The sequence below is a fragment of the Erithacus rubecula genome (assembly GCF_903797595.1).
Source record: "Erithacus rubecula genome assembly, chromosome: 3".
In the NCBI taxonomy this organism is placed as follows: Eukaryota; Metazoa; Chordata; class Aves; order Passeriformes; family Muscicapidae; genus Erithacus; species Erithacus rubecula.
In genome coordinates this window covers 20,421,153-20,433,716 of record NC_136689.1, presented here as the reverse complement: position 1 = coordinate 20,433,716, position 12,564 = coordinate 20,421,153, and the positions used below count along the sequence as shown (strand labels likewise).

The following is a 12,564-nucleotide window of genomic DNA, read 5'->3' as shown; positions in this document are numbered from 1 at the left end:
TGGCACCACACCAGCATTTGAGGTTTAATCCATGTGAAGTAAGATCTGAAGTCTCACCAATTCACGGTCTGATTGCTCACAGGTCAGAGACAGATAGAGAGTCCCCACACAGCTTCCATTCACTGAACACTGAAATTCAGCCTGCCACAGTGCTGGCATTAAATAACCTAAATGACCCAGTGGCTGGCAAGCCCCATCCCTCACAATTACTGACAGAGCACAGCAGTGGATTGTAATGCCATCATGAAAATGAAGCTGCCTGCATCAACTCAGACAAACTTCTCAACTGCATAATACATTGCCTGCTTGATTAATTATTCAAATGCAATTGGTAACTTAGTGTACCAAGGCAGGCCTTTCTTTCCCTTTGACTGGTGCTTCAAATACCAGTGTTCCCAGCCTGGTATAATGAGTTCTGGTTTGCTCTCATTTTTGCACTAAGGTAACTCTTGATCAGCTCTTTTGAAACAGTGTGAGGTTACTGGGAAGTAAATTAGAGAAATAACAGAGAAAAACTAGGTCACAAAGATTTTGGATCGAGAGTAGAGAGGCTCCATTCAAATACTGGAACAATGTGTAGGCTGTCTTTCTTTTAGGCTTCATCACAAGAGAAGTCCCAAGAAAAGAAATGCGGACTGGACCCATAAAATAGACTTTACTGGGCAAGACTGTGAGTTCAAATCCCAATCCTTAGCATGCTCCAGGTATCACTTTCTTCCTTTATCCTTTTTTTTCTGCTATCCCAGTAGAAGCAGTGACATTTGAATTTACATATATTGTTAACACACTGGATCAATTCACTGAAGGAAAAAAGATTATGTTGAAAATATTTATGAGTCTCACACAGCTGTTAAATGTCCCTCTAGTCCTTTAGCATCCCCTGTTTTTTTTTGAAGGAAGCTGTGAACATGAAAATACTGTTCTTTTTCAGTTAATTGCATAATATTAGCACATTTGCATAAGAATAAGAGCATTTAATACAGCATGATAGTGGGATACTGTTGGTAAACAATGTTTCAATGTCTTGCCTAATGGAATCCCTTGTGTTCTAACACAGTTCACTGTCCATCTAATTTATTCCATTAGACAATGTCCAGCTCTCAAATTGCAGAATATACGTACAGCAGCTCTTTCTCCAGCTCCTTCTGAGCATTCCATCAGCTACCTAATTTGTTTAATGCATTTTCAGCCCAGTCATATCTAGTGCTATCATTAATGAAAAGCCTATTGAGTCTGGATGGCTTCTAACTAAAAAATATGTCAGGAAGGCATAATTGTATTATATTCTCTCAGATAGAACAAGGTTATCTTGGAATACTATTGAGGGCACTATTCCCTTGCTTATTAACTATCCACTAGAGTTTAAAATGATGGAAATGAAGCTTATACAGGGCTTACAACAGTGCAGATACAAGAAATACTAATTTTTTTATGCCCTAAACATCTAAGTAATTTACATTAGAAAGCAAAGAATAAAATAAAACCAGAGAAAAATCTTAGACATTAAGAACACCAGAAAATGATGGTTAAATGAGGCTAGATGAAAAAACATCCAACAGACAGCAAAAGAAATTTAATCTCCAGCTCTCAAATGGCACTCTAAAGTCCAAACTCATTTATTACCGTGTAACTTGAATTCCCCAGTCACAGCAGCTAGGGAAGAATTCAGCTATTAATTTGGTAAAACAATCCCACAGAGAAGCATTCCTCAGGGAACTCAGAACTCCCCACAGAATACCAGTCTCACTCACAGGACAGAGTTCAGACAGCACTGGGCTGTCAGGCTTTTTCTTTAGTGTCCCTCAGATCTCAATTCCAACCTCCCAAAGCCAGCATACCTTGAAATCCTGAGACTATCTGGACTACATCATCATAGACCATCAGAGTAGCTGAGCGTTCAGGAAGAAGGCCGAGGCTCAGTGAAGAGAACACTGTGGGAGAGAAGTGCTTTAAGTGGGATATATTGAAATTCTTCTAAACATCATCCAACAACAACAGCACTTACTTTCTTCATTTTTGCAAAAGCAGGCCACCCAAACTATTAAAATCATATTGTATACATGACAGAAACCACATGCATTTTCTGAAGCAAACAGTTAAATTGCCAGAGTTACTACTGAACTAAACAAAATGTTCTATGCTTTGACTCCTGCACGTCATGCATGGTAGCTCAAAGCACTGAAGAGTGCAGTGTAAAGCAGGGTTTCATGCTTTACATGATGCAATTCCCAGCTCCACAGACAGACAAGAGAATAAAGAGAACTGAAATGCTGCCTCAATCTGGCTGAGTTATTTTTCTGTGCAACAGCTATATTTCTTACCTCAAGAAGATTGTAATGAAATTTAATTTTTAAGTACTTTGAGATGCTTACATAACTTATACAGAAAGGCAAAGTATGATAAATAAGTCTGAATAATTTGCTTTAAAATGCAGCATGTACTTACTGAGTCACCACCTACACCAGGGAAGTGCTATTTATAGCAGAACTATTGTATTCCTTCCAGTGGTGTGAAAGGGGATGGATAAATGGTATTTGCTGCAAGAAGTCGACCTGCAAGGACCTCCCTTTCCACTGGGTACTGACACTCCTTGCAGGGGGCTGTGTCAGTATGCACACACATCTTTGCAGAGTGAAAAATGGGATATAATTTCATGCCAAGTTCTTCAGACCCAGAAAACCCAAAATATGGAAGGAATTAGCCACAGGGCCCACCTGCCTCCTGCATCTATGAAAACAGTAAAGAGCATGACTGCCTGCAGTCCACATGTGGCCTTCAAAGATAGAAGAAGACTAATGCAGACTAGCTATTTCTGGTAACTGGGCAGCATCCCATACGTGGAGAGTACTTATCCTTGTCTCAAGTACATGGAAGCTGAGGAAGGCATTCCCAAAAACAGACAACAGAAGAACAACACAATCTCTTCTGATTTTCTGGAATTTTATGCATTTCCTCTAAATTAATACGCAATACTTAATCCAAGAGACCATATAGATATTAGTTACCAATAGAGAGACTGCACCATTTCTGCTTTAAAAAATATATTTTCCTTTTAAAGAAATTTTAGTGTTTGGAAGAAATGAGAAAGAACAACAAGAAACACACTGAAAACAACTACCATCTAAAAAATGGTCTTAATGATATATATATAAACATTAAAAAAATAAAATTAAATATCATGTTGTTTCAAGTACAGCTGGGCATTTTCTTTCCAATGCCCATCTTATGAAACAGATCTACACATTAGGCAAAATAAGTAAAAAAGCCTAGTGCAAGTAGCACTAAGGCTACACAATTACAAAATTTGTCTTTACTCCAATAATTTAATTTGTATGAAGAAAGCTGGTGTAATTTAGACACCCTGGGGAGCTCAATACAATCAACCATGCCAATATCTTCTTCCATATATGCCAGACTATAACAAATATATAACCTCTAAACTTCCCTTGGGCTTTCTGCACAATCTTTTCTCAGCATGACAAAGACAGAAAGACACAGCTTTTAAGGCCAGAAGGATGACAGTGATGATCCAGCCTTATTCCTGTATAACTACATCTTTCCCTGAATTAATTACTGCTGCAGATTCAATACCTGTTACCAAAACCTGAAAAAATGTTGTAGAAAAACTCCAGTTTTATTTTACACGTGTCCAGTGGTGAAGAATACAAAACAACATCAATGTTCTAATAAATAATTATGAGGGCAGTTAAACTATGTGCCTCTTTACCCATCAAAATTTATAGAGGTTCAATTTCCAGCCATTTGATCTTCTTTTTATACAGGCCTGCCAGACAGAAGAATTCTCTCTTACACGTTTCCTGTTCTCTGTGAAGGTATTGATGGTCTGTGATCAAATTACCCCATGAACTTTCTCACTAGTGAACAAAATTAATTAAGCACTTCCAAGTCTTTCCCTGTAAATTGTATTTTCAGTCTTTTAATCACCCCTGATAAAAGCCCACAGTTTTAAACATTTCTTCTTGAAGTATGGATCCAGAGCTGGATACACATTTCCCTGAATGGCTATGCCAAGGACAAGTCCTGAAATACCATACTCTGCTTTCCCAGTTTTTAACCTTATTTTACAGGTAAACTATTCCAAATAAACTTTCATCTCCCAAAATTACCATAAGCATCATTCTAAAGCTCCTAAAACTGTATTTCACCACAGTGAATACCATGGTTTGCTTTGACTGACTGTCCTGGTTTCAGCTATGATGCAACTATCTTGTCTCTGTTGCTGGTACAGTGCAGTGTTTTGGATTCAGGGTGACAATAATGTCAATAACACAATGGTTACACATCACACATGATGGTGTGGGTGTTACTGAGTAGTGCTTGCCCTAGGTCAAGGACTTTGCAGTTTTCCATGCTTTGTCAGTGAGAGGCTGCAGAAGAAGCTTGGAGGGAGCACAGCCATGACAGCTGACCTGGACTAGCCAAAGAGAAATTTCATACCACAGCCTGTCATGGCCAGTATATCAACTGGGGGGAATTGTCTGGCAAGGGTCAACTGCTGCTCAGGGATGGCCTGGGCAATTGCATTGTGCATCACTTTCTTTTACTCTCCACTCTCTTTTTAAGTCTCATTACTCTTATTCTTAAATTTTACTTTATTTCAACTATTAAACTGTTCTTATCTCAACCCATGGCTTTTACCTTTTTATGATTCTCCTCCCCACCCCATGGAGGCTGGGGAGAGGAAGCAGATGGGTGGTACTTATCTGATGACTGGAGTTAAACCATGAGACTGCATCTACCAAAGAAGTCTGAACTGTGCTGTCTCTGCAACTCTCTCTCAAGCACTCATTGCAAACACTGCTGCAAAAGGAGTGTCCTTTTAAATAAGGATTACCAGTCACAAATGTTTTATTCCAAATTTTTTACAATGAAAAATCTAAGCATAGTTAAGAGCAGACAGATGAACACATCTTCCATCATGAACACTTCAACAACTCAAGTGATATTAAATTAATGAACTGTTAATAAGTGGAGTCATGGTTCTGCTGATAAATATTTTAATGGAAGAAGAGATCTTAAATCTTTTCTTCCTACCATTTATCACTAATGTAAATAAATAATCCTCCTACTTAAACAGTAAAGAGCTAGTCATTATTTTTGTTAATATAAGAAAAGTTAATTTCTGCCAAATTATAAAAACAGAAAACCCTCAATGTTTACTCCTTGAAGCTACTGCAACAATATCACAAGTTCAGTGGCTGCACAGCTTTTCAGCATAACACTATTACCAACGCATATTGCCTGTGATGGAGGAATCCTGATCCTATGGCAAAGTTCTGCTACAGCATTTTAAACATTACCACCCTCCTTTAGCTTTCAAACCTATTCCCTGCTCATGGTTATCATTTTCCCATTTGAGGTAAATATGGCCAAGGTTCATTTACCACAGCACACAGGATGGCACATCAGCTTAAACACTGCCCTGGGTGGAATGCTTCTCACAGTGGGGGATCTGCAATGCAGGGGAGAGCTCCTAGGACTATTGAAAAGCATTTTTGGGGAATGAGGATCCAGCTGTATGGGTGTGCTCAGACTGCACACTGCAGAATGAAGACTGAGATATGCTGCCTGCTCCCCATCATTCAAACCAGCTTAAAAATAGCAAAACAACTTGCACATTTTTCCAAAGTTCTATACTGTGCTAGTTAAAAGCATGATAGGCATTTAAATACAAACAGTTCTTGACAACTTTTTTAAAAACTATATTAGTCAATACAAAATATAAAAGCTTATCTTAAGTTTTATGTCATATACTTTTTCAGGACTAATTCAAAGAACAACCCTATCAAATCTACAAAGGGCATATCGAGTTGTAGCTTGTTGTTTCTTTAATCAAAGAAAGGAATAAGCTTAAGGTACAGAAAGCAAAAGAAAGGATTCTACTTCCAATTAAATCAATGGCAAACTATCTATCAGTTTCAGTGGGGGAGGATCAGAGGTGAAACTAATTTACTTTCTGAGCTAAGCTCACGTTTCAGCCATGGAAAGAAAGATTTTGTGGAACCTATACAATTACTGCTCTTTAAACTTCAATGTTGATTTACTAAAACAAAAATACCCTGTTTCATTCCCTTCCCTCAAAATCAGTATTTAAGAAAACAACAAGCAAAAAGCTAACCAGGCTATGGAGAAGTACATCTCATTCAAAAGATCTAGGGTATGAGTCAGAAAGAGATGAGACACAAGGCAAGGTTATTGCATACTTTAATCATTTAAAAGCACATGAAATATTCTGAGAAAGCTGCACTTCATCTTATTTAAAGAAAACTCAAAGGAAATTTCTAAATAGAGTCACAGAACAATTATGGCTGGAAGAGATCTCTGGATGCCACCTCTTCCACCAAGGAGGGGTTGTCCAGTTGACTTCTGAATGTCTTTAAAGGTGGAGATTTCACAACCTTTCTGCACCACCTATTCCAATTTTGCTGCTTCTGTAATGAATTGTTGCCTTTTACTTATTTGAAACTCTCCTAGCTGCAACTCTTTTCACTTGCTTCTTATTCTTTCACTACATCCCAAAGACCTTGACTTAGTCTTTGCTGCAGCTCCATTAAGTAGCTGAAAAACATGGTGGAATACAGTACAGAAAATGTGGAAGAAGTCACTCTTATCTTATCTGAAGCAAGTGAAAGCAGATAAGTAAACAGCATGTTGAAATGTCTAAAGCATAATTCCAGGTTTTAAGAGATTCATGTTCCTTTCCCCTTCTGAAAATACATTTGCTACCTGACCTTGCAGCAAGTCACTCAGTCCTTCTGGCTATGTTGATATTAATAAATAAAATGGAGTCATGGCATGGAATTCAACACTGCCCTGGGAATGTATACACTATTTAAATATTAGTGCATTTAAAACCTTACATGGTTTTGGCCCAGGCTAATTATCAAACCTGAGGCATGTGTTATTCAGGTGTGATTTGGGTATAATACATTCATAATACATAATACTGAGACCATTCCCAAATCACATGGACCTTAATTGTAGCTGAGGATTACAAAAAAAGGCAGATGAAACTTGGGATGTGATCTTCATGTAGATGTTACATCTCAAGGTTTGAAATCCACCCTCAATCTGTTCCTTTCAGCAGTACAGAAATAGGCTCCATGACTCAATTTTTCCTCTTGTATAACTAATGTAAGGTTCTGAGACATTATGAGAAAAACTAACATGCAAGTATTTTTGTTACATTTGTTTGCCTGTGGAAGAAGCAAAATCATGCTAATTAAGTTAGTAAAAATCCTTATATCTGGATAACATAGCTGCAGATTAAAACTGTTTTATTGACATGGCTAAGAACTAAAAGATCAGGACTTTTTTGTACATTACAGCCTATGATGCAACAGTTGTTGCTACACCTTGGAAGAAAAGCAAGAGTACATCACAGCTGCTGAAATAAGGTTCTTGGAAGCAGAGTTCTCATAAAGAAAAAGATCTGGAATAGATTTCTACTTTCTGTGGAGCTGTAGGAGCATTAACAGTTGTTTGAAAAGTGATGTAGCACTGTATCTCCAGAAGGAGAGTGAATCTCTGCTCAGCCTTGATGCTGCAGCTTAACTAAGGAAGAAATGTTACTATTTCTGAAATGTGCAGATTTTCCTCCTCCCACCCAGAATCTCAAGCACTGAAACACATCATACAAAACCATGTAGCTTCCTTTAGATGCAATATCTTACCTCAGAACAAAAATAAAGATCTCTTACCAGGCAATCTTACAGGTTTCCATGGAGCAGAATTTGGCACATATGCATGTTTACTAGCAGTCACTATCAGCTGATTGCCCAGCTTATACTGAAACTTGAGGAAGGCAGTGCCATCTGCTCCTGAGGTTCCAGATGCAATGGAGATCTGGTTGGTAAAAATCTCAATGAAGGCTTCAGTTACTGGCTGATGGGTGCTGGCATCGCTTACATGGACCTTCAGCGTTACTTCTGTAATGACAAACAACCACAGCAATTATTGTCTGAAAAGATTCTGTGGGAAGCAGCAGTTAGAATATGCTGACACACCAATGACTGAAAAGCCACCAGCTCTGACATTTTGGTGCCATGTATGATTTTTTATACTGGCCTGAAATTCTCCATCTCAGGCAGTCACTCTTCAGAGACACTGCAAATTCTGCTATAAGCCAGACCAGGTCCTGAATTACTGCCTGGCACCTAACTTCAACTGTGGAGGCAACTATCTTCCACCTGTGACCCACATGCAGCTGGGCAGCACATCTCCAGGGCAGGCAACACTCCCTTTGAGGGGCAACATGTCAATCACAGACTGTTGTGCTACAGCAGTTCTACATGTGTGCTATCAACACCCTGTGTTAGTCACAGAGAGCAGGACATGGAGGCTCTCTGTAAGGTCTCTGCCTTGCTGTGCCTCTGCTCCAGCCAGCCTTGTCAAGCAGCAGTGGGGAAAGGGAAAGGCTGCAAGTGGGGTATGCTCCTCACTCCTTCCCAAAGCAATTCTGTGTGCCAATGGAATGGCTCAAGAAGAAAGTGGGCATGAGAATAGGCTGTGTTACAGTTGGATGTTTTCAGCTCTGGTGGGAGAGGTTGTCCCAGCTGGCACAGGACTTCCCCAGTGATGTCTAACCAAGGTGGAGAATTCCCACAGGATCATGTCCATGTTCTCAAAGAACAGGACAATCAGTGGGATGCAGAGTGCTAGCTAGCAGTGACAGCAGCAGCCCTGACACTACTGTGTCACCTGTCCCCACAATACTACTGGTGAGAAGCAAAGAAGTGATGGTTAAGGCAGCCAGGAGAATCATACATCCTGCAGATATGCAGTCTGAAGCCAACACAATGCACTACATTTTTCTTGAGTAATTTGCCATTTTTCCAGAAACAAATTACTAGTTTAAATGTTTCCAGATGTACAATATTTGTCCACTCTGGGCACTCCTATGACTAAAACACGCATTGTGTCACCAGGCTTTTGTTACATAAAATGGAGTGGCTTGTGCAAGACAGTCCCTCTGGAAGGCATTCTTCTGTATCTATGATTATTTTTCTGTGCCTACAATACTTCAATTGCCTCATGCTCTAAAGCAGCAGCTGCTGCCTTTCTCCAATAACCATGACTTAAATACAATGTCGTGTTGAAAACACCCAGCAATGATCTACTGCTTCTACCAAGACACTCCTTGGGTTCTTTTCACTTCCAGTTGCCTCTTCCTCTTAAATGAACACCTCCCTCTCTCTTTTCTGTCCAACCCTCCCCTTTCTCCCATTCCCACCCTAATGTCTGAAAATTCTGTTGTTCTTGCATTTAGTTCCCTACCTCAGCTTACCCCATTCCCTAAGGTAGTAGATGGTATTTTGCAAACTCCTTTTTTGTGTCAGGAGACTTCAACCTCTCACAAACAAGATCCTCCCACTCCATGTGCAAATGTTTCTGCATATGATACCCAGAAAAGAGAGCATGACCTCCTGTTCATATATATATTCAAAAACATTACACTGATTTCTACATAACAGTATTGGTGGTACAGTTCTGTTCTATTACTAATGCTTTATAAGAACTTATTTTTGTGCAAGCCCTGAGCCAGCAAGACATGACACCAAGAAGAAAACACAGAACTTGACAAAATCTTAGCGGTGAGTCTCAATAGTGAAATGACACAACTGAGTATGCGGAGAAACACAGCAACCTAACAGTTTAACAACCCAAAACTTTAAAAAGACATGAGGACCTAATACAAAAGTATTGGCACATCTGTCCTAAGGGCATTTCAGTCAGAAATATCAGTATCTTGGGCCCTTTCACAAGCAGAGACCTTGTCTCTGAATCCTACAGTACTCAAAATACCAATATCAAGCAGCCCTGAAAAAAAACCCAATAGAGAAATTCATCATTGTTACAGCAATTGCTTTAGAACTTGGCAATGGAAGATGCCAGTTTAGAGGGGATCAGCATGAAATATATTCTAACTATTAAAGATTTTGGACTTCTTCCCAGTGTTGCATTTAGCAGTCAAAGGAAGCAATGTACATTGAAAAGCAGTGTCCACATACTCTGGTGCCCAGTACAGGGTGACTCCTTAGAAATCTTGCCTTGACCACCAAGCATCTTGTGATATTTTGTGTATGTCAAAGGCAGCCACATTAATCAATGAAGAAAAATATATGTATTTATGTATTTTAAAACAAGAAGATAACAGACAGTATGAGTTTTAATTTTCAAAGTAGAGGGACATGCTTAGATACAAAGTCAGCTGGGCTCTTAGCATTTCTCACTTTGAGTTTTCTAGCAAAGAATGCAATAGATGAGGTTAAGAATAATGGGTGATGCATTAAAAAAAAAGCAAGAGGACAAGCTTAACATCACTGTTAGCAATTTCAGTAACATGGAATTTTAGCCTTCTCTAAAAACAACCACAGATAAGAAGGAACCAAGGAGCTCTTCAATATTAAATACTAATTAAGGAAGAGGGTAAGAAAACAACAGAAGTATCATATCAATTTAATTCCTTATATACACCCAAAATTCTAGAATAGAGACTACTACCAAAATTGATCATGAGAAAAATCCAATAAAATTTTCCTGTATACACAAATCCATCTTTCTCTTCCCAAATCAGGAGCTAGCCAGGAAATTTCTTTATCTCTCACTCCACAGCAACGTTAAGGGCTTCTGTCTGCATACTTCTCTCTTTCTGCATCCCTCTCTCTTTGTGATAAGGAAGGACAGGGGTTCCAAAATCCTTCTTCTAAACAGAAATAACAAAGGCAATCACCCAAGACAGAGGACTGATGTCCTGAAAGGCAGCAGACTGGAACTGCTGTTCCAAACCACACACTCCCTGGATCAGACACTAGGTTTGTTTTCTCCTTCTTTTTTATATTTAACATATTTTTTCTGAGCAGGTAGAGAAAACCCCAGCAGCCTGAACAGTCCTAATTCCTTTCCATGTGTTATCTTCCCTGACAAACATGTGAAATGTATACAACTTGCTTAATTCAGAGCTTTCACCCACACGACAGCTCCTTTTTCTTATCTAAGGCAGCAGTGAAGTCACAAACACTAAACCTACATAATCACTGTAATTTCCACATCAACTGAATGATTAAAAGCTTAAAACTGGAAAGAAATTGCTGAAGAGAACATCTTCTCAGTGATGTGATGAGAACAACCAATAAAAAGAAACAGTAAATATCAGAATTGATAGAATATATTCAGGCACTTCTTGAGGATAAAGGCAACTGGAGAAGAAAAATAGGACAGCAGAATAAGGACAACAAGTGACCCAGGATCAGTCTGATCTCTAATTAATAGGGAGGTCTTAGATCAAAAGGTATAGGTATTGGGTACACTAGATGAAATCAATTAGAAGCTGTTTAAAAGACTTTTAACTAAGGAATAGAGTGTTTAAAATATCTGGCAAACTTTTTAGTTGGAACTCTCAGCAAACAGTGGGTATAAAGCAGGTAGATTATTCTTGAGTTTTGCAGCCTACCACAGCAAGGAACTAACACAGAATCAAAGACACATGACTCAGAGAAGAAGCACAGCTGCAGATGAAGGCAGAGAACTGAAAGCACTGCAGAAGATGAACTGCTAAAGGGAAGCCTGCTTGATTCTCACACTATTTTATATACAAGAATATTTGCTAAGCTCTGGAGGAGCTTTGTTCTGTGCTACTAGTGAGGTCCTGGAGGGAGGAATGGGACACAAAGGTGAAGAGTGCTGATGTTTCCTCATTTCAGATCAAAGTAGATATGGCTGAGGTGACAGAGCCTGGGCTGATGAACTCTCACCCAGGGCAGCTGTGGTCTCTCTCACTGCTCCAGACAAGCCAGCCACAGTCAGGACAGGCTATTGCCTGAGCCATAGCCCTGTCAGATGTACCTGGCTCCTGACTAGTGTGATGTGAATGTGTCTCTTTCAGACCTCATCTGTCTGGCATGTACTTCCCTGTTGGCTGGTAGCACTGGTGGGCACAGGTACAGAGCCAGAGTCACTTGCCTGCACCACTAGTGTGTGTCCTTACAGGAAAGATTCAAGTCCAAAGCAAGAACCACTTAGGATAACTGTCATTTCCATAAGATAAATCACAGATAAAAACTTCCTTTTTGGATGGACAAAAATCCTGTGTCTTGCTGCCTAGTGCAGGTAGGAATGGGCCACTTGCAAATGTGAAATAGTACAACCCTTTAACTATGCTTCAAGAATCCCAAAGCAAAAGGGAAAAGAAGATTAGTGGGAAAAGAGCAAATAAAACCAGCAAATGCAGGGGTAAATTCCACAAAGAGATCAAGGCTGATATATAGGTATGCTCAAGCAGTCTAGTGTAAATCTGTTCTCTTATAATCCTTTGTCTTCTTTTAAACAATTAACCTCCTACATGTTTTTCAAATGAGTGCAAACCAAAACTACTAGTTCCTGTGAAAACAGCTGCTTAAGTGCAGCTCCCTCCCAGTTTTCTGGTACTAAATTTATTGCAAGCTATATAAAAAACTCCAGTATCTTCAAGGTTATAATTTGGGAAAGAGGAAAAAAAAGACCAAAAAATCCCTAAATGGTAGCATTCCAATCCAAAATCCCATC

General features: G+C 39.2%; 1 protein-coding gene across 2 annotated transcripts in view; it reads right to left on the bottom strand.

The window, feature by feature from the left end:
- The window catches only part of FAM171A1 (family with sequence similarity 171 member A1), an 85,718-nt gene that overhangs the window by 28,555 nt on the left and 44,599 nt on the right, over positions 1–12,564 (bottom strand). For both annotated transcript variants that reach the window (XM_079301707.1, XM_079301708.1), the window contains exons 3-4: positions 7,722–7,949; positions 1,839–1,931 (exon numbers count right to left, since the gene is read on the bottom strand). In XM_079301707.1, coding sequence (XP_079157833.1) covers positions 1,839–1,931; positions 7,722–7,949 — 321 coding nt within the window. The remainder of the gene's footprint in view (positions 1–1,838; positions 1,932–7,721; positions 7,950–12,564) is intronic.